The sequence below is a fragment of the Tamandua tetradactyla genome, chromosome 8, assembly GCF_023851605.1.
Source record: "Tamandua tetradactyla isolate mTamTet1 chromosome 8, mTamTet1.pri, whole genome shotgun sequence".
NCBI classification, from domain to species: Eukaryota; Metazoa; Chordata; class Mammalia; order Pilosa; family Myrmecophagidae; genus Tamandua; species Tamandua tetradactyla.
Genome location: NC_135334.1, coordinates 29,777,395 through 29,803,909, shown reverse-complemented (window position 1 = coordinate 29,803,909; position 26,515 = coordinate 29,777,395). Strand labels below are relative to the sequence as shown.

At 35.7% G+C, this 26,515-nt stretch overlaps 1 protein-coding gene across 3 annotated transcripts in view; it reads left to right on the top strand.

Annotated features, from left to right (window-relative positions):
* The window catches only part of SIK2 (salt inducible kinase 2), a 157,121-nt gene that overhangs the window by 6,580 nt on the left and 124,026 nt on the right, over nucleotides 1–26,515 (top strand). For all 3 annotated transcript variants that reach the window (XM_077112978.1, XM_077112977.1, XM_077112976.1), the window contains exons 2-3: nucleotides 5,033–5,149; nucleotides 7,267–7,330. In XM_077112978.1, the coding sequence (XP_076969093.1) occupies nucleotides 5,033–5,149; nucleotides 7,267–7,330 (181 nt within the window). The remainder of the gene's footprint in view (nucleotides 1–5,032; nucleotides 5,150–7,266; nucleotides 7,331–26,515) is intronic.

Genomic DNA, 26,515 nt, shown 5'->3' with positions numbered 1-26,515 from the left:
ATTCTGTTTTCTAATTTAGTAATTTGTTCTACCCACCATTGTAAAAGTCAAATTAAATCTTAATAAGGATTAACCTTATTATTTAATTGCTTCTATTTTAAAAGTCAAATTTTAAATTGAAAAGAAGTTTGACTTTACTTTTTCTGAGAAGACAACTAGAGAACTATATATCAGTTTTACCCCTGACATACTACTTTCAGAAATCCTTAATAGCACTCATTTTTCAGTCCGATGATAGAATGGTATGTTCTAATTCCACTGGTGATTTGATGTATGAGTTTGAAAAGTTTATTTATTTTTTAATTTCAAAGATCTGATTGTATGGTAAGGTACTTCTGAAGGGCGGTGTAGATAGTGTTATTTGTAAATAGCATTGAAACAAATGATAGCTGAGACAGAAAACATATGTTATTCTCTTCTGGTTTGTTAATAGAAGAATAGCTCTTGTTTTCTGACTTCCTTATGAAGTCCCGCTATGTGTGATTTCTTTAAATTCATGGGATTAATATTTCTTTTATGAAAAGGAAAATAATTTTTTCCTAAAATTATCGAAAAGACAGGATACCAGCCATTAAATAACATCTTGAAAAATGAAAAAATTTCTTTTATCCATCAGCTTAACACTATTTTGATTTCTGGTCTAATATTTAATTCCTTGTCCTCTTATTTAATTCCTTGTCCTCTTTGGAAATACGTATTTTGCATAGTTGTTACTTATATGTGTATTCTTTTTTTTTTTAACCTAACGTTGTTGGAAACATTTTATCTGTATATAGACCTCTTAATAAATACTTAAATCTTATAAAATAATGTAACTACTTTATAGAGAATTAATATGGAAAAAATTTTTGCAATATTTCACAGATAGAGAAACTAGCATATATATCAAATTTAATAGCTCCATTTCTGTTTTCTCTGATTAAAAAAGTAATTCTTGCTCATTGAAGAAAAATTGCACAGAGAAGTGTAAAACAGGAAAATAAAATGATCCATAGCTTTTCACTCACTGATAAAATTTTGTCACGTTTGTATGCAGTCTTTCCTGGTCTTTTTTCCTATGCATATCTTGTGTTGAGACTCACTGATAATCCTGATTTTTAGTTTAAATTTTTTCACATTATTAAAAGAACCATTTTAATACTATATAATATTCATAATGTAATCATTTCTTGATTAACTTTTTACTTTTGATATTATAAATAACTATTGACTACCCATGGATCTTTGTTATCATTTCAGCTTAATTCCTTCAGATAATTTCTGAGAGGTGGAATCCTTATGCTAAATGGGGTGGATGATATTTGATGTCCTTGATAAAGACTGTCAGATTGCTTTCAAGAAAAATTATAACCTGTTTTATATTTTCATCAGCAACAGTGTATAAAGGTGGCCATCTCATTGATCCTTAGCTCCCAATGATATTTATTTTTAATCTTCGTCAATATAAGTGAAAATAGCATTTTAATTGTTTTTAATTCACATTTTTCTGAGGTTTAGCATTCAGTATTGCTACTTTATATGAAAATTAGTTTGATAGTGATCAATTTAGGTTATCTCGTGTGCTCTCCAGAGTTGTACAGGAAACCTTCCTTTTGCCCTTCAAGCATATAAATTCATAGACTGTTGTTTGTTTGTTAATTTTAGGATAATGTATGTATAATTAGGAATTAGAGAGTTTAATAACTTAGATGAACAACAACAACAACAAAAGGGTCTTTGCTTGACTTTCTTGACTTGCTTGACTTTTTTGTGACCATGCAGATTTTGTCGTTTGGTACCATGTTCAAACTAAGGAGGAGAAGACATGTAGAGAATAAGTGCCCAGAAATGTGAAAAATGAACTATTAGAACACAGCCTTTGTGTAAGTTGAGGACTTTCAGTACACCATTGGGGAAATCCCAAAATATAGGTCTTTTTTGGTGTTGAAATTTGTTTTCCAATATGTATTACTTTGTTCTCACCAACTCTCCTGGAGGGTAGGAATCAGATCTCATTCGTTTGTATATCCTTGGAATAATACCTGGTATGCAACAGCTGTTCAGTAAATGTATGAATAATTGACTTATTAGAATAGTGAAAAGATTGAACTTGAGTCTGAAGACCTGTGATGTTTTCCCCTTAATTCATTAGTGCATCAGGACCTTTGTGGCTTATGTACTGTCTTTGACCTTTAATTTTATCAACTCATGGATATACTGCTTGTTCCATTTATTTCACTGAGTTCAGAAATAAATGATATAAATACATTAAAGAATCTTCTAAAATTAAAAAAATGTGTAGTTATGAAAGTCATTATCACTACCTTCATTATTTTATTTCTCAGAAATACTTGGTATAAAAGTGCTTCATTATTAAGAAATTACCTGGAAGAGTATAGCAGAGATTGCTAGCAGAGCACTAAAGTCCGTCGTTCCCTCTTCTTCCTGGACCTGGATCTGTACTGTTTCTCAGCCTCCCTGGCATTTAGACTTGGTCTTGTGACTAAATTCTAATTAATGGAGTGATTACCAGTGATGTGTTTCATTTCCAGGCCTGGCCCAGAAAACTTCCCATGAGAACTCTTCCTCAGGAGCTCTTTTTACCTTTTATTTGACTTAGGAAGGAGACAGCCTTCAAAGTAACCTTGGAAGCCACACAGTAAAGAAAGTACAGCCTCCTTGACCCTGATATGATGGCATGGAGGAGGGCCGCCTATTCACTTCTTCACCCATCCATTTCTACTAAATGAATAAAAAATAAACTCCCATTGAGTTGGAATTATTGTACGTTTTGGGGTCTACTTTTTCCAACAGTTAGACTACCCCTAACAGAGTCTACTCCTAACTATTAGAAGGTGCATGCTAATACATTCACTACTTTTTCTTTAGAGAAACGTAATCCTCATAGCAGCTCCCAAACAAGGAGTAACTATGTAAAAATGTAAATATATAGATCTGTGTTCTATGTAGATACAGTCTGTGACCCAAGATAAAATTGAAGAATTATAATATGCCATTTGAAATTATTTTTTTTACTAGATTGAGAAAAGTTAAACAGAGAGATGAGAGATTTACAATTTTGTAAAGCTTAGGTTATTTTTCACTTTTTCATTGTTTCAAGCCAAGTTTCCATAAGTGTATAAAAGAGGAGACATCTCTTGCTTGTACCGTGCTTTAATTCATATTTAATACCCAAAATTTTTCTTTAACATCAAATATGACACTCAAGCTATTATATATAATAGAAATTGTTCTTTAAAAATTGTGATTCCTTTCTCTCCAACTCTTTTTCTTTTTGTTAGATGATTGTGACCTATTTCATAGAAAAGTGTTTTGGAGATGGGGTGAGTGGGGAATGAGTGGGTTGATGGTAATTAGACTGCAGAGACTGTATAGCAAGGTATTTGCTTCAAAATACATATGTCGTGAAACGCCATGTTACCTTTCCAAGGAATGTTGAAGAAATTCTAGTATACACTTAACCTTTTATCTGGCAACATTTATCCATGGTTACAAAAAGTAGCTGATAATTCTCTATTATATTGTTAATAAGGGGTACTCTTTAAACCTGTTTAGGTTTGAGACAGTCCTATAATGCTCCTAATAACAAGTACGTATCAATCAGTCTGCTTATCTAGCAGTCAATGTTTAGCACCTTTTACTTTCTAGAATATTTTAATTATGAAAATGAGTAAAACATCGCCAGCATAATAAAAATAGTTGTCACCAACCTTTGTACTTTAGTGCCTAGTAAAGGAACTTCTTAGCCCCAAATTTTAAGTTTACATGTTATACTTAGTTATCTGATTTTCCCTGGGAAGCTTGAGTTCTTCTCTGGATTATAGTTATTCAAACCAGGAAACAAACTGTGGACAACAAATTAGAAATATGTAAAGTAAGAAATAAACCTTGCAATAGAGCTTTAGGAGATAATGACAAAGGACAGAGAAGCCATAAGAAAAGAAGAGAAACTGTATAAACAGGAGTCTGAAGGAGTTAAGTGAATTGACAAGCCGAGTCCTGTTTTCTTAGATATCTTTTGGAGTATTGAACTATTAAAGTGATAATAATAATTGATATTAAAAAATTACCCAGAAACAGCAACATAAGGCAGATTATGTTCAATGTACTTTATTAAGATGGGTAGAATATACAGTACATTTTAGAAAGAGCTTCTGCAGAACTTGTTATAATTAAATTTGGGTGGTTCCCAATTATCTGAAAAATTTACTTAAATTAGAATGCCTTACTTCCTAGCCAAATATCTACTGATATATAAAAAAAAAATCGGTTCTTTGTAGTTGCATGAAAAAAAAAAGTGGTTGTAATGTCTGACTACAAAGTTATTCAGCTTTGTATGCAATTCCTCTGAATTATTGACCTTGGGGTGGTTTGGGTTTCTATCTAGTTATGACAGGAAGAGGCCACATTTCTGAAATCAAATTCCTTTAACAGAGTTAAAATTTTGTATAATTACTAGCATTCGAGTTTTGGAACGTAGATCTTCTATAACAAAATTCATTCCAATTGGTATTTTTTCATCTAGATGGATTTTAAGGATTTATGTTTAGCTTTTTTCCAAGAAAGATATGTCTGGATTCTTTGAAACTATTGCTTGGTTTTCTATAAAAATAGTATTTTAGTACAATAAAAATGGCTTCTTAACTATCTTCTACATGGCTTATCATTTGTTCATAGTTACTTTGCATTGCAATAACTTTGTTGAAACTGATATTTTATGTCTTCAATTTATAAGTGTAATAAAAGGACAATACAGTCTTACTGAAAGAGAAATGTTTTATCAAGTAACTTAGCAGTTATTTTTCTTAGCATATTAAAGACCCTTCCAAACAAAATCCACCACAGTACCTCATACTTAAGAGATGTTTAAGAAATATTTGATTAATGATTGAATGAGTGGGCCTTGAATTTAAACTAGTTATCATTATTGTCTTAAGAACTAACAGGTGAAAAGCTGAGATTTCATGTATCGAGAAGATTAATTAGAAAATATTAACTTGTACACTAATTGTATTTGTGTTCTTTGATGCAGGTGGCAATAAAAATAATAGATAAATCTCAGCTGGATGCAGTGAACCTTGAGAAAATCTACCGAGAAGTGCAAATTATGAAAATGTTAGACCACCCTCATATAATCAAACTTTATCAGGTATGATGCAGTCTTAGAACACTCCATGGTTTCTACATTCAGTTTTCTATTTTGCAGCAAATTTTAAATCTTAAATGTTAGTTTTTAAATTTATAAATGAAGGATAATTAAAGTTTTCATTAAGCTGAGTACATCCATTTTAATAAAAATATTAGGAAATCAAAAACTAGTTGCTTAGGTTTAAATTGTTTCTTGGACTGTAAGTTATTTATTTAAAAAGTTTTCAGTTGCAAATTTGTGATACCTGCTTAAACCTGCAGGATTTTGGTGTGGTACCATCAATGAGGGTATGGCAGTTTTGGTTTTTGGAAAATGTGCTATATATGTTTTATGAAATATAAAGGCTAAAATTTTAGTGTATTAGTGTCATGGTTTGTAAGACTTACAGACAAATCTTTTATTTTGTATGGGTTAATTTATCCGATGAAGTAAATGAGCTATGTTTTTTTTTTAATCAATTTAGGTATAATGTATGTAAAATAAACTGCACTCATTTCAATTTTATGTCATGTTTTTTAAAAGAAGAGTTTCTCATATTTTTAAGAGTAACTCATGTTTAGGAATGATAATGTAATACAAAACATTAAAAAATTTTCCATTCAATAATATTCAAAATTTTTCCACATTGAAAGGTGACAGTATACTAGCCTATGCTACATTGCTTTCCAAAGAGGTTGTGTATACCCAGTATTGCATTGGATTCAGCCTGTACTTATAAGAGCCTATTTGCTAAATTTTTGGAAATTTTGTGAGCCTGTTCTCACAAAATCAGCAATGGTGGGAGTATTTACACCACAGATCAGGGTCTTTTTTCCTCAGAGAGCCTATGCACCAGCACTTCACTGTGTGCACCCCAATGGGTTAGCACAAGTATGTTTTGGAGTATAGGAAGAAAATGTTAGATCTTTAATTATTTTCTAAATTTCTCTTCTTGTGTGCATTTTATAATGTACATAATGTTTTTATGCAGTGACACATGGAAGTAATTTGTGTCCTGTTACATACATTCATATATTCATAGTGTATATATACATGTGACTACATACATATATATTTGGCTAAACAGCTTTTTATTGATAGAGATTTGCAATTAAATAGGTATGTGACCACAACTTGTCATATGCTTGCTGAGAATGAAAGACTATGATGTGTCACTTAAAACATTTCCTAAAGTTCTAAAACTGCAAAGGTTCTCTCAGATCAGATTTATATCAGAGTTTTTCTATTTTAAGCTTTTAAAAAAAAAAAAAATCCTGAAGAGAATACTAGTCATATCCTTAGAAGTCTAGGATGAACTATAAGCCAAATTGAGGATAAAACTACCATGATTCACATGCTAATTGTCTTAATTTGATCTAAATAATCAGTTAAAATGAATTTACCATTTGCCTTATACAGGCCCAAATTGTAGATAGTTTGTAGCTTTCTGGCCTGATGAGGAATAGTCTTAAACTGCATTTTAGAGTAAAATTACTTTTCAGCCTTTCAGTAGGTAATAATTGAAATTTTTCATAATTAGCATGTGCTAGTATATAAAAAAAGATAGGGAAAAATTGTTACAGAGAAGCATTCTAAAAATCTCTCATCTTGAATCTTTAAATTTGTTTGTTTTCTTTGCAGACATCTCTTCAGTTTGAAAAATAAAATTTGTGACAGGCACACTTCCTTTCTGAACCTAGAGAGAATAATTTAAATAAAACTATACAACAATAAAGCTATGAATAAAAATCTCTGAAACACTTATTTTAAATTCCTGGCATATATACTAGTACTTCTCCAACTTTAATGTGCATAAAAATCACCTGGGGATTTTGTTAAAATGTAAATTCTGTTTCAGTAGGTGTGTCGTGCAGCCTGAGATACGGTGCCTTTAACAGGCATCTAGGTAGTGCTGCTGCTGCTGCTAGTCTGTAGGCCCACTTAACAATAGCAAGGATTTAGATTGTTCACAAAAATGTTAGATAAGGATATCATCAGGCTTGTAGACTTAGCCAGCTTCTGAATCATATATAACTCCTATTTTTTAGAGTAGTTTTAATTTAAGGAATCCTGAGAAGAATGTTTTGATAAATTGAAATTCTTTCCTTTTACACTAATATGGAATTATTTATCAATAGGTAATGGAGACCAAAAATATGTTGTATCTTGTAACAGAATATGCCAAAAATGGAGAAATTTTTGGTAAGTTTTTCCTTTAAATTGTTTTTTAATTTGAAGAATTACAAATCTGCATGAATGGAGAATATTCTATTAATTCTCCCTTTATTTAAGAATTAATAGCATGAATTAGAAATGTTTAAGCATTAGGATAATACACAATATCCAGTAAGCTTAAAAATATGGAATATAAAAAATATGGAATATAATTTATTCTTGCATTTCTGATATTGAAATTACTGCATAATTCTCAAATCTGTTAACAATGATTGGAAAATCAAAGATAGGAAAATTTTTCAGTCATATGGCAAGGGCGATTTTCTTTCCTTTTATCTTCCTTTTTACCTTTCTTTTTACCTTTCTTTTCAGGGGAAAGTTCAGTCATAAATAATTTTTGTGCTCCTATTATGTTCCAGGCATTATATTAGATTGGGGATACAGTAGTGACTTAAATGCAGTCTCTCTTTTCATGGATCTTAAAATGTATTAGGCTATTACTTTGGAAAAGTCACTAAACTTCTCTGGGATTCAGTTCCTTTGTCTCTAATCAGTTACCTTTTTGAATATCTGATATGTGGTTACAGTAACTTTTAATGTCCTTGTTTGCTAATTCTAACATCTACCAGTTCTAGATTGGTTTTGATGGATTGATTTTTTCCCTCGGTTTTGGTCATTATCTTTGTATTCCAGACGTTTTGAATTTTACCATATTGGGGACCAGATATTTTGTATTCCTATAAGCCTTCTTGGGCTTTGCTCTGGGACACAGTTAACTTATCTGGAAACAGTTTGATCTATTTCAGTTGGTTTTTTTTTTTGGTTGGAGCAGTGATCAGTCTAGGGCTAAGTATTTCCCACTTCTGAGTACTTTACCCAATGCCCCTTAAATCCTGAGGTTTTCCAGCCTGACCAATGGAAACTGGTGCTATTCCGGGCTTTGTGTAAGTACTAGGCTCTGTTCTCTGTAATCCTCTCAGATGGCTTTTTCTCTGGCCTTGGGTTGTTTTCTCACACACATGTGCCAATCAATCCTTCCTTGAATGTTCAGGGAAGACTCTCTGCAGGTCTTGGGAGTTTTCTTTCTGTGTATCTCTCTTCCCTCTGGTACTCTGTCTTGCAACCTCTAGCCGTCTTGGTCTCCTTGGACTTGCAGCTCAGTCTCCTTTACTCAGACTTTGTTGGTTTCTACCTGGTTTCCCTTTTTCTACACTGTAGTCTAGAAATTCTCAAAGCATTCATTGGGGGCATTTGCAAGTCTCAACTTGTTATCTGTCTCTCAGGAATCATTGTACCTCTTTGCCTGATATCCAATGTCTTATAAATCATCATGTCATATATTTTGACTGTTTTTTGGGGGTGGGAGGAAGAGAGTGTTATTTTAAGCAGGAGAGTAAATGGTGTTTGTTACTCCATCTTGGCTGGAAGTGGTAGCCTCTAATCCTCTCAAAATTATTTTTAATTTTAGTTAACTTAAAAAGAAAAAATATGCACTTCTATAGTTTCAAAAAATTACTATTTACAGTAGCATTCTAAGTACATAGTTCTGACTGAATTATACTTCTGGGACAATGGTCTGCTTACCTCTTTTCTAATTTTTTCTTTTATTGCTATGTGTATAACTTATTTTAATTCTTAAGATGTTTATTTCAACTTGAAGATTCTTAATTTATGGTGTGATAGAATGACATGGGCTTTGATGCCAAACAGATTTGGTTTACACTATAGGCTATACCATATTAGTTGCATTACTTTGGGCAAGTTTTTTCTTTTCCTTTCATTTCTTCCCTTCTCTTCCATCTTTCTTTTTGTTCTTTTCCTTACTTTTTCTTTCCTATTTTTTCTTAAATTCACTTATTCATTCATTGAATCAGTCTTTCAAGAAATCTTTATTGGAAACCAGCTATGTGTCATATAATGTTCTATGTGGTAATATACACAGTGAAGAAAACATGGATGTTACACTCTTGTGTGGAAAGAGAGATTATAAGATAAATGAATAAATTAGATAGTATATTAGATGGTGATAAATGCCATGGAAATAATAAAGCAAGGAAGGGGGGCATGGATGTATGGGTGGGTGGGTGGAATATTAAATTGAGAATTCAGGGGTGGTCTCACTAACATTTGAGCAAAGACTTGAAAGTGTAGTCATGTCAGTGAGAAAGGGCGTGATCCCGGGAGAGGGAAGAGTAAATGCAAATGCCCTAAGGCGGTAGTGTACTTGGTGTGTTCAAGGAATAGCAGGCTAGTGTATCTAAAGAATCAAGCAATCAGGAAGAGCAGGAGTGAGCAGGGGAGAAAATTAGTAGGAGATGGGGTCTGAAAGATAAATGAGAGATAAGACTGGAGCAGATTTGGAGGCATTCTGGGTCATTTTAAGAACTTTGACTCTTGTCTTGAATAAAATTAGGAAACTGTTAGGAAACAGCAGTGACTAAATCTAATTTAACATTTAAAAGCACCAGTCTGGCTGCTATGTTGAGAATAGATTATAGTGAGCAAGGATGGTAGCAAGGAGACCAGAAGGGAGGCTATTGCAGTAGTCCAAGTGAGAGATGATGGCTCAGACTGGGGGAGGAGCAGTGCAGGTATTGATAAATGGTCAGACTCAAAATTTATCTTGAAGGTATAATTGAGGATTTCTTGGCATATTGAGATCATCTAAGAAGTGCGTATAATTAGAAAAAACTCCAATGCCTGATCCATGAGTTAATCAAACTTTGAAAGGTTGGGGAAAGAGGAGGAACCAGCAAAGAAAACAGAAGGAAGAACTGGTGAGATGGGAAGAAAACTAAGAGACTGTGGAGTCCTGGAAACCAAATGAAGAAAATGTTCTCAGGAGGGAGGAATCTTCTGAGAACATCTCTGTTTAATGCTACTGATATGTCAGGAAAGATAAAGAATGAAAATTGACTGTTGTATGTGGCAATTGAAAACAGCCATTGTGGTGAGGTGGTTGGTCCAAAAGCTAGATTGAAGGGTGTTAAGAGCAAATAGAATAAGAATTGGAGAGAATAGAATAGACACCTCACAACAAAAAGACAGCCAACCCAATTACAAAATGGGAAAAAGACTTGAACAGACACCTCTCAGAAGAGGAAATACAAATGGCCAAAAGGCACATGAAGAGATGCTCAATGTCCCTGGCCATTAGAGAAATGCAAATCAAAACCACAATGAGATATCATCTCACACCCACCAGAATGGCCATTATCAACAAAACAGAAAATGACAAGTGCTGGAGAGGATGCGGAGAAAGAGGCACACTTATCCACTGTTAGTGGGAATGTCAAATGGTACACCCACTGTGGAAGGCAGTTTGACGGTTCCTCAAAAAACTGAATATAGAATTGCCATACGACCCAGCAATACCATTGCTAGGTATCTACTCAAAGGACTTAAGGGCAAAGACACAAACGGACATTTGCACACCAGTGTTTATAGCAGCATTATTTACAATTGCAAAGAGATGGAAACAGCCAAAATGTCCATCAACAGACAAGTGGCTAAACAAACTGTGGTGTATACCTACGATGGAATATTATGCAGCTTTAAGACAGACTAAACTTATGAAGCATGTAATAACATGGATGGACCTAGAGAACATTATGCTGAGAGAGTCTAGCCAAAAACTAAAGGACAAATACTGTATGGTCCCACTGATGTGAACCGACATTCGAGAATAAACTTGGAATATGTCATTGGTGACAGAGACCAGCAGGACTTAGAAACAGGGTAAGATAATGGGTAATTGGAGCTGAAGGGATACAGACTGTGCAACAGGACTAGATACAAAAACTCAAAAATGGACAGCACAATAATACCTAATTGTAATGTAATTATGTTAAAATACTGAATGAAGCTGCATCTGAGCTATAGTTTTTTTTTGTTTGTCTGTTTGTTTGTTTGTTCGTTTGCTTTTGTTTTTCTTTCTTTTTCCTTTTCTTTTTTTATTATTATTATTTTTATTTTTTTCTCTATATTAACATTCTGTATCTTCTGTTGTTTTGCTAGTTCTTTTCCTAAATCGATGCAAATGTACTAAGAAATGATGATCATGCATCTATGTGATGATGTTAAGAATTACTGATTGCATATGTAGAATGGAATGATTTCTAAATGTTGTGTTAATTTCTTTTTTTTCTTTAATTAATAAAAATAAATAAATAAAAAAAAAAGAATAGACCCCTCTTTCAAGGAGTCTTGCTGCAAAAAGAAAGCAGAGAAATGGGGAAGTAATTGGTAGGGGCAATTGGGCCAAGAGCTAGGATTTTTTTTAGGATGGGAGAAATACCATGCTGTATTATTACTTAACCCTCTCTGGTCCCCAGTTTCCTCCTGTGTAAATGGAGGTTATGCCTGTCTGGAGTTGTAAAGCTAGGTCAGTATCTAACATGCAATAATTAATCAAAATGCTCCTCCTTTTTCTTCTCTATTCTTTGGGAGATGCTGTTCTAAGCACAAATTTTTGTTAAGTTTGTTTTTTTAAATGAGGTGATTTTCTTCTGTTTCTGAAGATTGGTTTTAGAGTAGAAAATTTTCTTATAAACCTATTGTTCTAGTTTGCTAGCTGCTGGAATGCAATATACCAGAAACAGAATGGCTCTTAAAAAGGGAAATTTAATAAGCTGCTAGTTTACAGTTCTAAGGCTGAGAAAATGTCCCAATTAAAACAAGTCTGTAGAACTGTCCAATCAAAGGCATCCAGGAAAAGATACCTTGGTTCAAGAAGGCCGATGAAATTCAGGGTTTCTCTCTCAAATGGAAGGGCACATGGCAAACACAGTCAGAGTTTCTTTCTCATCTGGAAAGGCACATGGTGAACATGGTCAGGGTTTCTCTCTCATCTTGAAGGGCACATGGCAAACACTGCATCATCTGCTAGTGTCTTTTCCTGGCTTCCTGTTTCATGAAACTCCCCTGGAGGTATTTTCCTTCTTCATCTCCAAAGGTTGCTGCCTGGTGGACTCTGCTTCTTGAGGCTATGTAATTCTATTCTGCTGTCTCTGAATCTCTCATTCTCCAAAATGTTTCCTCTTTTATAGGACTTCAGAAATTAATGAAGACCCACCCAAATGGGTGGAGACATGCCTCTACCTAATCCAATTTAACAACCACTCTTGATTGGGTTACATCTCCAGGGAGATGATCTAATTATATACAGTATTGAATAGGAATTATTCTGCCTTTACGAAATGGGATCTTGATTAAAACATGGCTTTTCTAGGGGCCATACATCCTTTCAAACCAGCACACCTATGAATGTAAAATTACAAAAAATAAGAAACTTAAAAAAGAAATAGTAGCTTACATACTACTTTAAAAATCTTTGCCCATTAGAATATTTTTAAAGCTTTAAGCTATAGTTTCATGAATAAACTGGCAATGACTGTTACATGGTGGATATCATTTCTGTGAAAATGAAATATTCTAAATTGCTATTTTTTGCTAAGACATTTGATAATAGGTTTGGATCACATTGTTTTTCATAAATTGAAGTATAATTGAGGATTTTTAATATATAAAATTTATTTTTATTGTAAAATATCTAGAGAATGTGAAATTTACATGGTGAAGCGGAACATCTGATGTACACGGTAAATGCTAGTTATCTTATTTTCTACTCTGCTACGGCTAATTTCTTGAGCATTGAAGATTATCAGTAAAATATTTTAATTTAAAAAGAATCTGAATTTAAGGGGAATTTGGAGATCATTTAGTCCAATTAAGTTCTATTTACTTTGACTTTGTCATATACTTCATAGCTCAACAGGACTCCTTATCTTTTCTTAGAAAACTATTTCTCCCTTTACCTGATTTGGCTTCATCATTTTACATAGTTATCTAAGCTAGGAACCTTAGTGTCAGTATTGATTCCTTCTCCGCATCCATCATTTCAGATGAGATTTAAATTCTGCATCTTTAATATCTCGAAGAAGTTCCCTTCTCTCCATGGTCAGGGTTCCTCTCTCATCTGGAAGGGTACATGACAAACACTGCGTCATCTGCTAGCTTCTTCTCCTGGCTTTCTGTTTCATGAAGTTCCCCTGGAGGTATTTTCCTTCTTCATCTCCAAAGGTTGCTGGCTGGTGGACTCTGCTTCTCGAGGCTATGTCGTTCTGTTCTGCTGTCTCTGAATCTCTCATTCACTGCTGTTGCCTCAGTTCAAGGTCCTTATTATCGCTTGTCTAAATTATGCAATAGTCTCCTAACTATTCTATTTGACACTGCCTCCAGAATCATCTTTCTAAAACATAAACATAATCTTGTTGCTTAACTTTATTTTTTTAGTTTTTTTTATAATGACCATTGACTACAATAAAAGTATTTTTAAAAAATGGTTATCGGAAAAAAAATTGCTCCCTAATTTTGTTCCTGTACTTTATTACCTTTGACCCTTAAATATTCCTTCTTCTTAATTTCCTTTTAAAAGAAAAGTTCTTTATACTGTCTCAGGCTTCAGAGCTGCCTTGATGTACTTACAAGGAGCTACCCTGTTTAAATTTTCACTGTAGTCATTGAGGGTGGGGAGAGTTCATTGTCATGTGAGGGCTGAGATAGAAAAGTAAATTGTGACTAAGTAGGGTTTGGATAAGGAATCCAACTAAGAAGGCTAGAGGAGGTGTGAATGGGATAGAAAACAGATCTAAACAGGCAAAAAAACTGCTGACCATATGTGGATGTGTAATATATGGGAATAAAAGACGTAGTAAAATGTAGACTCAGATAGGTACAAGAATGGTCTGGTAGCCAGCCAATTCCTGACATGGAGTCCATGAGGATAGTAGGAAATAGAAGTAAGGAGGTGCAGACCAAAGAGCAGTAATCAAGTAGTGAAAAATATCTATTAAAATTTAAATGAATTCTGAGCTAAAATGTTCAGTCATTTTGGGGCAGGCCAGGGTGGCTCAGCAGGTAGAGTTCTTGCTTCCATGCCAGAGACCCAGGTTCGTTTCCCAGCGCCTGCCCATGCAGAAAGATAAATAAATAAAATCAGTTTGGAAACTTAGATAGAAAAGAGCCACATAAACAAGTACTAAATCATGTATTTGGAACTATATATTCTCTTTTGGGTTTATAACTTTGGATTATTCTTTATTTAACTTTACAAGTATTACTTAGTGCCTGCTCTGCACTGGAGGGTATTGTGTTCCTTACATTTTATTTCATTCCTTTAGTTTTGTCTTTAGTTGACCAGCAAATCATATGAAGTGTTATTCTTATAATGATTTGAAAATAAATCCTTTTGCTTCCTCAGTCATCACCTTTATTTAGGCTTTCATCCTCTCAGGTCTCAATTAGTGAAGACCTCATGTATTACCATTCTCTCTCCCTTTCCCAATCAAATACATTTGTTCTGATATAATTCTTGTTTAATCTTCCTAAAATATTATTTTCATTATATCATTACAGTGTTCAATAACCTCATTCAGCTCTTTGTTTCTTGCTACATGAAATCCAGATTCCTCAATCTGCAAATAGGGTAGCTCCACTAAGTAAATGGCTGTGTCCAATTATTCCTTACATTGATTACTGATTATCTTTAGGTATAGACAGCCAAATTGCAAATTATACCATTTGCTTCAATCAGTAAGTCAATCTTTGTTTCTTTTTGTCTCTCTGTCTTCCAAGATTTTATTTTTACAACAGTTTAACGTGTATTAAAGAGTTAAATAATTCTATAAAGTTTATTACCAAAAATATCAGTGTCTTATCCTTCCCCCACCTTCATTTTCCCCTCAGAGACAACTAATTTTACCTCTTTTAGCTTATTAGTTTAGATTTAGCTCCATTTTTCTAAATAGTATGCTCAAATTGCTTCTTCTGGATTTTTCTGTGTTTTAGGCATAATCTGTTGACTCAGGCCTGTATGTAAGAGGCATATGTTAGAAAGGTATGTAAGGACTATTTGTGGGAGACCTTGTGTGTCAAGAATAAGGGATTTGGATTGTGTTTGTTAGAGTAGGCATCTGTGAACTGAAAGGTAATGATAAGCTATTCTACTTTGCTAGCTGTGGAAATGCGATATACCAGAAATGGGGTGGCTTTTAAAAGGGGAAATTTATTAAGTTGCAAGTTTACAGTTCTACAATGATGAAATTGTCCTAATTAAAGCAAGTCTATAGAAATGTCCAAATTAAGGCCCCAAGAAGAGGTTACCCTCACTCAAGAAAGACCGATGACATACAGGGTTTTTCTCTCAACTGGAAAGGCACATGGGAAACATGGCAGCATCTGCTAGTCTTTTCTCCAGGCTTCCTGTCTCATAAAGCTCCCCTGGGGGTGTTTCTTTCTTAATCTCCAAAGGTGTCTGGCTGCATGGGCTCTCATAGTTTTTGTGTCCCTAAAAAGGTACTCCCTCCAAAATCCTTCCTCTTTTAAAGGATTTCAGTAAATTAATCAAGACCCACCTGGAATGGGTGGTGTCACAACTCCATGGAAGCTATCTAATCAAAATTTACCACCCTCACACCTCCATAGGAACAATCAAAAAGCTCCCAGCCAGCAATATTGAATGAGGATTAAAGGACATAGTTTTTCTGGGGTCCACCACAGATTCAAACCAGCATATAAGCCAAAAGGTGATGATGTATATAAGAATTGTTCTCGTTTGTAAGCTACTGGATGAGGTATACCAGAAACAGAATGGATTTTTTTGTTGTTGTTGTTGTTGGCATGGGGAGTCTCCAGGAATCGAACCAGGGTTTCCGCCATGGCAGGTAAGAATTCTGCCACTGAGCCACCATTGCACCACCTCAGAACGGCTTTTAAAAAGAGGAATTTATTAAGTTGCAAGTTTACAGTGCTAAGGCTGTGAAAATGTCCAAATTAAGGCAAGTCTACAAAAATGTCCAAATTAAGGCACCAAGAGGTTGCCTTCACTCAAGAAAGGCCAGTGAAGTTCAGGGTTTCTCTCTCAGAAGGAAGGGCACATGGTAAAGTCTGCTAGCTTTCTCTCTCAATATCTTGTTTCATTAAGCTCCCCTGGGGTTGTTTTCCTTCTTCATCGCCAAAGGTCTCTGGCAGCGTGGGCTCTCATGGCTCTAAAACTTTTTCCAAAATGGTTCCCTTTTAAAGGGCTCCAGTAATCAACCCCACCTTGAATGGTTGGAGACACAACTCCATGAAAACCATCTAATCAGAAGTTACCACCCACAGTTGGGTAAGTCACATCTCCATGGATAATCAAAAAGCCCCCATCCAGCAATATTGAGATTCAAACCAGTAGAAGGATGTTTTAAAGAAACTTAAATCTGGCAGTAAAAGTGTAGTCTGAATTAGAGGAGGAAAAGAGAGAGGCCATTTAGGGCACTATTTTAATTGACTAAATAGGAGAGGCTGAATCCCTGGATTAAGATGTTAATTATTAAGAATCACGAGAAAAAGATTTTTAGGTAAGAGGCATTTTCCAATTCTAAACGAATCACAAGTGACTTTTTTTTTGAACACTCTCTTTTTGTTGGTTGCTATTTAAAGTACTTTACATGATTTATTTATTTAAACCTTACAAGTACCTTATAAGGAAGGCACTAAAAGATTGAATAGTTTGTCCAGACTCACATAGCTCATAACAGGCAGAATCTGGTTTTGAACCAGGTAATCCCAGAGCCTGTACATTAAATAATTATGCACTTCTAGCTCTTAAAATTTTTTATTGGCTGAGAAGAGGAGAAAAGAGAGTTGTAAGTAAACTAACAGGCATAATTGGAAAACTGTTAGTGATGTGATTGATGGTAATAGAGAGGTCTGAATACAGTGCTGGTTCCAGAGTAAACAGTGACAAATTGGATTATTAAAGTGCTGTTGGACATAATATCAGTACATTTAGTTTGATATGGCCTGTTGACAGGTAGAGATATGGAAGCAAGCAATATTCAAGAGCGTTTACATTCAATAATGAAAAGACAGACAACCCAATTAAAAAGTGGGCAAAAGCCTGGAACAGAAACATCACAAAAGAAGATATACAGTGGCCATTAAACATGGAAAAAAAAATATTCATCCTTATTATTTATTAGGGAAATGCAAATTAAAATACAGTGGGCCATGGTTGTATGGTGGCAGAGTTCTCACCTGTCATGCTGGAGACCCAGGTTCGATTCCTGATGCCTGCCCATGCAAAAAAAAATAAAGTGATTGAATATTTCACATTAACTAGAAGAGTTCAAATGCAAAAAGACTGACAGTACTAAATGTTAGCAAGGATTTAGAGCAACTGGAACTTTCATAACATTGCTGGTAGGAATGTAAAATAGTACAGCCCTTGGAGAACTGTTTTGTCAGTTTCTTATAAAATTAAATACACATCTACTTTGTGACCCAGCATTTCCACTCCTAGTTAATTACCCATGAAAAATGAAAACAAATGTCCATAAAACAACTTGTACAAGAATATTCATAGCAGTCTTTTTCACAGTTACCCAAGGCAACAGCAACCTAAATTATCAGTCAACAGGAGGATGTATCCAAAACAAATTGTGTTACGGTAATACAACGGTGTAAAAAGAAACGAACTACTTGTATGTGCAACAACATGGATAAATCTTACAGACATTATGCTGAGCAAAAGAAGCTGCATGTGAAAGAGCACATACTGTATGGTTCCATTTATATGAAATTCTAGAACAGGCAGCAGTAATAGATGGATTAGAAGTTGGAAAGTGGTTACCTCAAGAGGCAAGGGAGGATTGACTGAAAAGGGGCAGGAGAGAATTATCTTAAGTAATGGAAATGTTCAATTTTGTTTTGAATGGTGATTATGAAGAGTTATGCAACTGCCAGAACTTACTTAAGTATACACCAAAGAATTTGCATTTTGTTTGATATAAATTATACCTCAGTAAGTCCTTTTATTTCTTGAAAAAGGGAGAATTCAGTAATAAAGTATAAATTTGAGAATTCCCTGCATAGAAGTAATGAGTGCGGGTATAATTAATAATGAGATCTCAAAGAGAAGTAAGTTAAGAAGTGAGTTTTGATTATGCCTTCATTTTAAAGGCAGGTAGAGAAGTGGAATTAGCGAAGTAGAAGAATATTTTAAGAGATAAGGAGTGTTGCTGCAGTTACTGTCCTGATTAGCTCAAGGGCAGAGAGTTTGGATTGAAGGAAGTATTTCATCACTGACAGTTTTGAAAAGAATGCTTTTCCAAGAAATTGGGAGTTAAACCAGTATTTCAAGAAGTTAAGGACATGCGTGGTGAAGAAAGGGACAAAGGTATTGTAAACTATTTTGAGGTTTTCAAGGTGAGCGGAATGAGAGAAGGAAAGAATTTAGGGATAATTAGGGTCTATAGAATTCAGTACTGTGTTGTGATTTTTGTTGGTCATGGTGTTGAAGAAGCTAGAAAATAAAATGATAATAGGCAAGAAAGAAGGGGTAGGGAAACAAAGTCTGAAATTAGACAAGAGGCCATCCCCTAATCTATAAAATGGAGATAATAATCTTATTTTGTAGGGTTGTTAAGAGGAGTCAATGAAGTTACAGGTAGGTACAGATTGTAGTGTAAGTAGTAAGTGGCTATTGTGGTCAGGTTCAGGGTGTCAACTTGGCCAGGTAATAGTGCCCAGTTGTCTGGTCAGGAAAGCACTGGCCTAATCATTACTGCAAGGATATTTTGTGGCTGTTTATCAACCAATCATCAGTCATTGATTCCATCTCTGGCTGATTACATCTACAATCAATTAAGGGTGTGTCTTCCACAAACAAAAGAATCCTGTCAGTTGGATTTGATCTGATCCAATCAGTTAAAGACTTTTAAGGGAGAAGAGAGAATTTCATTTCTTCTTCAGGCAACCAGGCTCTCCTGTGGAGTTTATCAAGACCCTTCATCAGAGTTGCCAACCTCACGGCCTGTCCTACACATTTTGAACTCTTGCATCACCACAGTTGCATGAATCACTTTTATAAATCTCAGATTTACAGATACCTCTTGTTGGTTCTGTTTCTCTAGAGAACCCTGACTACTGCTCAATACAGGATGTAGGATGTCTCTGTCTCTCCCTTACCCCAGATAGCCCTCAGATGTGCTGCCTCCAGGAATCCAGGCACCTCCCACTGCCTCTTTTTCCTTTGTATTTTTCAATAAAGTTATAAGGAAACATATAGTAAGTCTTTTAATGGAAGTTATCATGGAATCTTAAAAAAAAATTTAATTCATTCATGTAACTATTGAGGTCCTGCCATGTGTCAGATATTCTGTTAAATGTTGGAGATAAAATGGAGAGCAAAAAGTAGGCCAAAATGCCCTTTTGTAGCTTACCAGTACTGTCCAGTAGAACTTTCTGTGGTGATAGAAATGTTCCATATCTGCACTGTCCAATATAGTGGCCACAAGCCAGAATGTGACTGTTACACAGTTGAAATGTGGCTAATGAATTCTTAGATTGAATTTTAGTTCATTCAAATTTAAGTAGCCACATATGACTAGTGGCTACTATATTGAAGAAGTGCAAGTCTGGAAGATAAATGTGAAAACGTATAGCACAGTGCCTGGTGCACAGTCAGTGCTCAGTAAGTGTGCATTTTCTTTCTCTCTCCCCATTATTTGGTACCTGATTCCTTGTGTTTAGCTCCTCTGGCTTAAGGATGGGTGAGATCCCAAATAAACTCTTGACAGGCAGGCATCAGTTTAGATTACTTAATGTATGCTTCACAGGATTTTGCATATAGTAGGTGCTCTTTAAATGTGTATGAAATTAAAGAGACAATGTGGTATAGGAAAGTAAACAACAGAAATGAATTTAAGTATTGGCTCTATCATTCCCAACTGTTTGATCCTACCAGGTTACTTAGCCTCTCTGAGTCTTAGCTTTCTCTTCAGTTAATTGGGGTAATGATGGATGCTTATGGGGTATTTGTGAAGACAGATTGAGATCATGTAGAAAATGAGCCTGACACAAAATTGGTCTTCAAAAATGAGAAATCCAGTTAGAAGTCAACTCATGATGGCACCTTCTCAGTAAAAGCTCTGCCTCACAAGTTGGTGGCCATGTCCATTGAGTGTGACTCTGTTGTTCTGGGCTTGTTGTTTGGCCTTGGGGTCAGCATCTGACTCCAAATAAGCCAATTGTGTTCCCTACCTGGGATTTTTAAAAACGAAATCTATGAGGAGCATTTCAGCCTTTCCTGTTAGAGAGAGCTCAGAGAAGTGAGAAATCCTTAGCACAGAGTTTCCTCCCAGCTAGAGAAAGCTGGTCGGCAGCAGGAAGAAATAAAGCCAGTGCCCACAAAGGAAAACTGAAATAAAAGACAAGAAGAGAGAGAGAGAGAGAGAGTGAGCCCTGGAGGTGTTCATGTCTTGATCCAAGTGGCCCTGAGATCCAGTGAAGTCCTAGCTTTCCCAGGCATGCATGAGGGCACTTCTCCATCCTTCCATAAATTCTCCTTTCTGCTTGAGCATATTTGAGCTGGGTTTTTCTTACCTGTAAGGAACGAAATGAGTTCTAATTAAAATACCAATCAATCAGATATCTTTCTTTCTTCTATTCCTCTGCATCCCATCAGAACTTTACCTTGAACTTCTATTTTCACACATGCTGTGGGATAACTGAGAACTTGGGATAGTTTTGGTGCTGGGGAATGTCAAGTCCTTGGAAATTAATTAGTACAGTTGGAATCGTTTTCTATGATGTTTATGTGGTGTTGCCTCAGGACAGTTTGGTCGCAAAAGAGCAAGTACATGTGTGTCTCAAATGGTTCTTCTGAGAAGCAGCCTAACGTGTGGAGCAGGGAGCATGCTGACTTGGGAGATGGAGAGGGCATGGGTTTGAGTACCTGCAGGGCTGCTCATTAGTTTGAACTTAATGTGAGTCATAGCCCGTGCCTGAGCCTCAGATTCCCCATTGGTAAAATGGAGGTGATAACAAGTTATGCCTGTCTCCTGGGGGTTTTGTGTTTGTATGAAGGAATTCATTAATTCAGCAAACCTTTATCAGGTTGCTACCCTGAGTCTGCCACTGTATGTTCATGCAGAGCACTTAGAGAATTATATATTCTCCCAGCCATCCTCATACCGTCAAGGAAGAACTAGGAGGCATGTCTGGGGAAGGAGGTTGTATTAGTTTGCTAATGCTACCAGAAAGCAATATACCAGAAATAAAACAGCTTTTAAAAAGGGAATTTAATTAGTTACAAGCTTACAGTTCTAATGCCGAGAAAATGTCCGAACTGAAAAACCAACAAGAGGTTACCTTCACCCAAGAAAGGCTGATGCCATTTGTAACACCTCTGTCAGCTGAAAAGGCATGCGGCTGGTATCTGCTAGTCCCTTGCTTCTGGCCTCCATTGCTTTCAGCCTGTTTCCTGTGGGGGTTCCTCATTTGGCATCTGTGAGCTTTCACTTAACTCCTCCAGGACAGAACTCTGGGTTCTTGCTTGCTTAGCATCTTATGGGAAGGCACGTGGCGACGTCTGCTGGGCCTTGCATCTCTAAATGTCTGGGTCTCGTATTGGCTCTGCCAGCTCTGAAGCAGCTGTTTTCCAAGCATCTGCATCTGCTCTTCCAAACGTCTGTATGCCTTCTAGCTGACAGAAGTGTTCCCCACAATATTGGATCAGGATTAAAGCATGGGTTTTTTGGAGTACATTATGGTTTCAAACAGTTTTATTATTTGCCCTATCTCAGGACCCCAAATGGATAGATGAGACAGTGGCCTCAGAGCAGGCTCCCAGCTTACATGGTACCTTAGTGGATTTACCCTAAGACATCATAGCATCCTGGACATTTCCTAGTTCACACCTCAGGCTCACATTTACTTGCAATAATCACCCCACTGGGAAGCTACCTCCCCTCCATTCCTTTCTGCTGAGCCTCAGGCCTCCTTCCCTCTCTAGGGCCCAAGAATCAATATGCCTCTTCAATTTCTTGCCCCTACCCACCATTTTCCAACAGGCCAAAGCAAAGGCCATGGTTCCCTTTGGCAGCCAGTGTTTCACCTTTACAAATACATACTTTCTTCTGCTCCCTGCTTCTCAGAGTCCTCAACCATAAAACAGGGGTTTAAAACACCTGCCTTCAGTCTTGGCAATTCCCCTTGGGATGGAGGTAGCCTAAGGGTACAGTGACTGAGGAATGGAAGGGGAAACTGTGATGTGTATACATACAATGGACTGCTGAGCAGCTTCAAGAAGGAAATTGTAAGGCATACAACTAGGTGAATGAATCTTAAGAACAAAGTATCTTGAATGAAATGTCAGAAACAAGACAAATAACCATGCCTCACTCATATAGACTAACTATAATATACAAAGTTGGAGAATTGAAGTCAAGGACATGGGTTTTCAGGTTGGGGCCTTTTGTAAAGATTCCCAGATTATAAGCTCTTGTAGCAGCACATATTTTCAGCAGTTGTAACTATTATTTCTAAATTCTGAGATACTGAGCTATTTGTGTATAATCTGGTTGTTCCTTGAAACTGTGGGTATTTATGTAACACCTGAGATTCAGAGTTAGCACTAAAGCTATGAAAGTCAGCATTACCTGTTACAACAACTGTTAAAAAAGTTAAATAAGTGATCAGACTTCATCTAGAGATATGAATGAAGCTGATCTGGATAGGACTAAGATAAATCAGGATACTGGGTAAAGGATAATATGGGCCATATCCTAAAACTTCAACTACTATGTGAAACCAAAAGATGAAATGTTTGGTGCAAAATTTATATTTTGAGTAGCACATTAAATAATTTAAGTTGTATGGTCAGTCTGCTTGAGCACCATAATTACATGGAATCTTGAATAGGGTGTGAGATCTAGTTGGTTTGTACATGTTAGTATGATGCCACGATATATTCCAGAGTAATTTGGGTAGAGAATAAAAAAGTATTTGCAAAGTCCCCTTGGGGGACTGGGAAGAAAGGAGGAAATGTTCAACTTCCATATCTGGAGAATTCCTGACATTCTTGCAAGGAGTGGTAACAAGCAATTCAATAGGCTGAACCCTCGATCTAGGGGTTCGCCCCTATAAAACTTATTCCTGCAAAGGAGAAGCTAAGCCTACTGAAAACTGTGCCTAAGAGTCACCCCCCCAGCTTTTGTTGCTCTCAGATGTGACCTCTCTCTCTAAACCAGCTTGCAGGCAGGTGAACTCACTGCCCTCCCAACCGCAATAAGTGGGACATGACTCCCAGGGGTGTAAATTTCCCAGGGAATGTGAGACAGGACTCCTGGGGTAATCTGGGACCCGGCATCAAGGGATTGAGAAAGCCTTTTGATCAAAAAGGGGAAGAGAGAAATGAGACAAAATAAAGTTTCAGTGGCTGAGAGGTCTCAAACAGATTTGAAAGATTATCATGGAGGTTATTCTTATGCAATATATAGATATCCCTTTTTAGTTTATAGTATATCGGAGTGGCTAGAGGAAAGTACCTGAAATTGTTGAACTGTATTCCAGTAACCTGGATTCTTGAAGGCTATTTGTATAACTATATAGCTTTTGCAATGTGACTGTGGGATTGTGAAAAACTTGTGTCTGGTCCTTCTTTTATCCAGGGAATGGACAGATGAAAAAATGCATAAAAATGGAGAAAAAATATTTAAAATGCTCTTTTTATCCAGGGTATGGACAGTAAAAAAATAGATTTAAAATTCCGACTCTTGGTATAACTTTTTAAAAGATTGTGAGATTATCAAAAATGCATAAGAATCAAGTTTTAGTGTACTATATGATGGGTAAATGAGGCTGTTCATTGTACCATTTGTTTCTTTGAATTCTCAGGCATGGTTTTGGCAGTGTAGGAACTCTGTAACTTTAACAAATTCAATAAAAAATAAATATATGGAAAAAAATAAGGAGATAAAGGGTAAAAAAAATGGGTAGATTGAAATACTACTTGTCAGTGAGGAGGGGTAATGGGTATTGAATGTATGAGTTTTTTCTTTTTATCTCTTTTTTTCTGGAGTGATGTAAATGTTCTAAAAATTATGGTGCTGAATATACAACTGTATGATGATATTGTGACCATTGATTGTTATCTTTGGATGGACCGTATGTGTGTGAAGATATCTCAGTAAAAATATTAAAAACAAAAGCAAAAACCTGCCTTCCTGACCTCAGAGGTAGGAAATTAGATTAAAGATGTAAGATGCATTAAAGTACCCTGTGACTGAGTCCTGTTATTTTATATATATATAAAAATATATATATATAAAACCTTAAAGTCTTATTACAAAAAATGATTTGTGCCCATTAGAGAAAAATTAGAAAATGCAGGTAAGAAAATGATGGCAATAAAAATATTCATAGTCCCATCACTTAGAGACAACTGCTATAAATATTGGTTTATCTAAGATCTACATCTTTAATATTTGAAATGTTATCATACTATTTGTGCTATTTTGCAGTCTAATTTTTTAACTTAAAAATAAGAAAGAGGGGCCAGAGAGAGTGGTTAGCTTTGAAAGAGAGGAATTCCTCCTCTGTGGTGGTGTGCATAGATGCAGTCACAGTGAGAATTTGAGATCATGCTGAGGATGTGGCTACAGAGGCACTTTATGATGGGTTAGAAAGATGATGAGATTACTGATCTAAGATAAATTTAATTCCCTCTGTAGTGTGGCAGATGAGACGTCAGGGAAAGAGTAGTACATCAAGTGCTGTAGTGTAGGAAAAGACTTGGAAAAGCTAGCTGTCCTCATGATAGTCGAGGGATGAGTAAAAGGATTGGTAATTAGTAGGAGGGAGTTATGGTAGACTTACAGTTGACAGTGCTTTCCAGCCCAGGAGGAGAAGTAGACAATGTGAATGATCCAGGTTAGAATGAGAATGGTGGAAGGGCAAACACATGTAGGATTTTCATGGCTAAAAAGATCAGAGTTGAAATGGCTGACTTTGAGATCCAAGTGCAGAAGGAGATAAGTGAAGGAATAAAGGCCCCTGGGCTCACAACATTAACAGTAAAGAAGCTAAAGATTATGAAAAAAGTATGAAGTACTTTAGGGAAGAGCATTCATATATAAAAACTAAAAACCTGGATTTGAGCCTATACCTAACATCCTTGCAGCGTGTTACTTTCAAGCTCTCTTCTGTCCCTAGCACTGATTGCCCTAACTGCCCTACTAATTCAGGAAAGGCCTTAGGTTTTTGTGCTGGCCTCATCTGCTACTTCTTTACATAGAGAGAGGTTTCCTGGTGGTTTTCTTGTTCCATTTGACTTTAGGTTTATGCCAGAAGAGTGATTGTGGTGGCTAGCTGGGCATGCATCTATAGTGTTTGATTCATGCATTATCAGTACAAGGTGTTTGGTTGGTTAAGTTATATTGCACCTCTTTATTTTTGTTTGGTTAAATTATAGTGCACCTCACTCCACAAAGGGTTGAAGTAGTTTTAAAGGAGAATAATACAAAAGATGATTTTAAAATATAAATAAGAATAAAGACTTGAATCAGTCAATACATACAAGAGTAGAAAAGAGTTACCAAGGGGAAAAGGGAACACAAATATGCAGACAGTAAGGGCTTGAGCATTGGCTCTAAGCTTCCTGGCAGTCAAGGTAAAAAGAAGGTAAAGCCATTTACAAATTTTTTTCTAAGAGAAAGAAAGGTATCTAGTCTGCAAAAAAAAAACGAAAAACTTTTCTTAGTAGTAAACTCTGAAATAAATTTTTCCTTTGGGGTATCTTAGAAAAAGTATTAATAAATAAGCTGTGTGTTTAAAACAAAGATTTAATTCTGTTAAAACTTTTCAGGGACTCCCATTGCTTTTAGAATAAAGTTCAAGATTATTAACAAAGCCAGCAAGGCTTGTTGTACTCTACACACCCTATCATTTCTTGATCATTATACATATACTATATCATTTACTGTATCATTCAAGTCCTGTACATATACTGTATCACTTAATTCTCTCAGAAACCTTATGAGTACTATTAATATCCCCATTTTATGATAGAGGAAACTTAGGGACAGAGAAGTTAAATAATTTGCCCAGGCTTACAGAGCAAATTATTGTCATTCCAAGGTTTAAAGCTGTAATCTGATTTTAGACCCGGAACTTTTAACCACTCCACTATACTAATTGATTATATGGTCTTCCATAAGTTCTTGGAATTTAACAGGCTTCTTTCTGCCCAGTGCCTTTGCACATTATTGTTTCTTCTACTTGTAGGATTCTCTGCCCTCTAGTGATCCCCTTAAGCATGTCGTTTAATTGAATTTAATTTTGATGGGTTATTATCTTAAAGATAGGAAACAGGCAAAGATTAAGCATTCA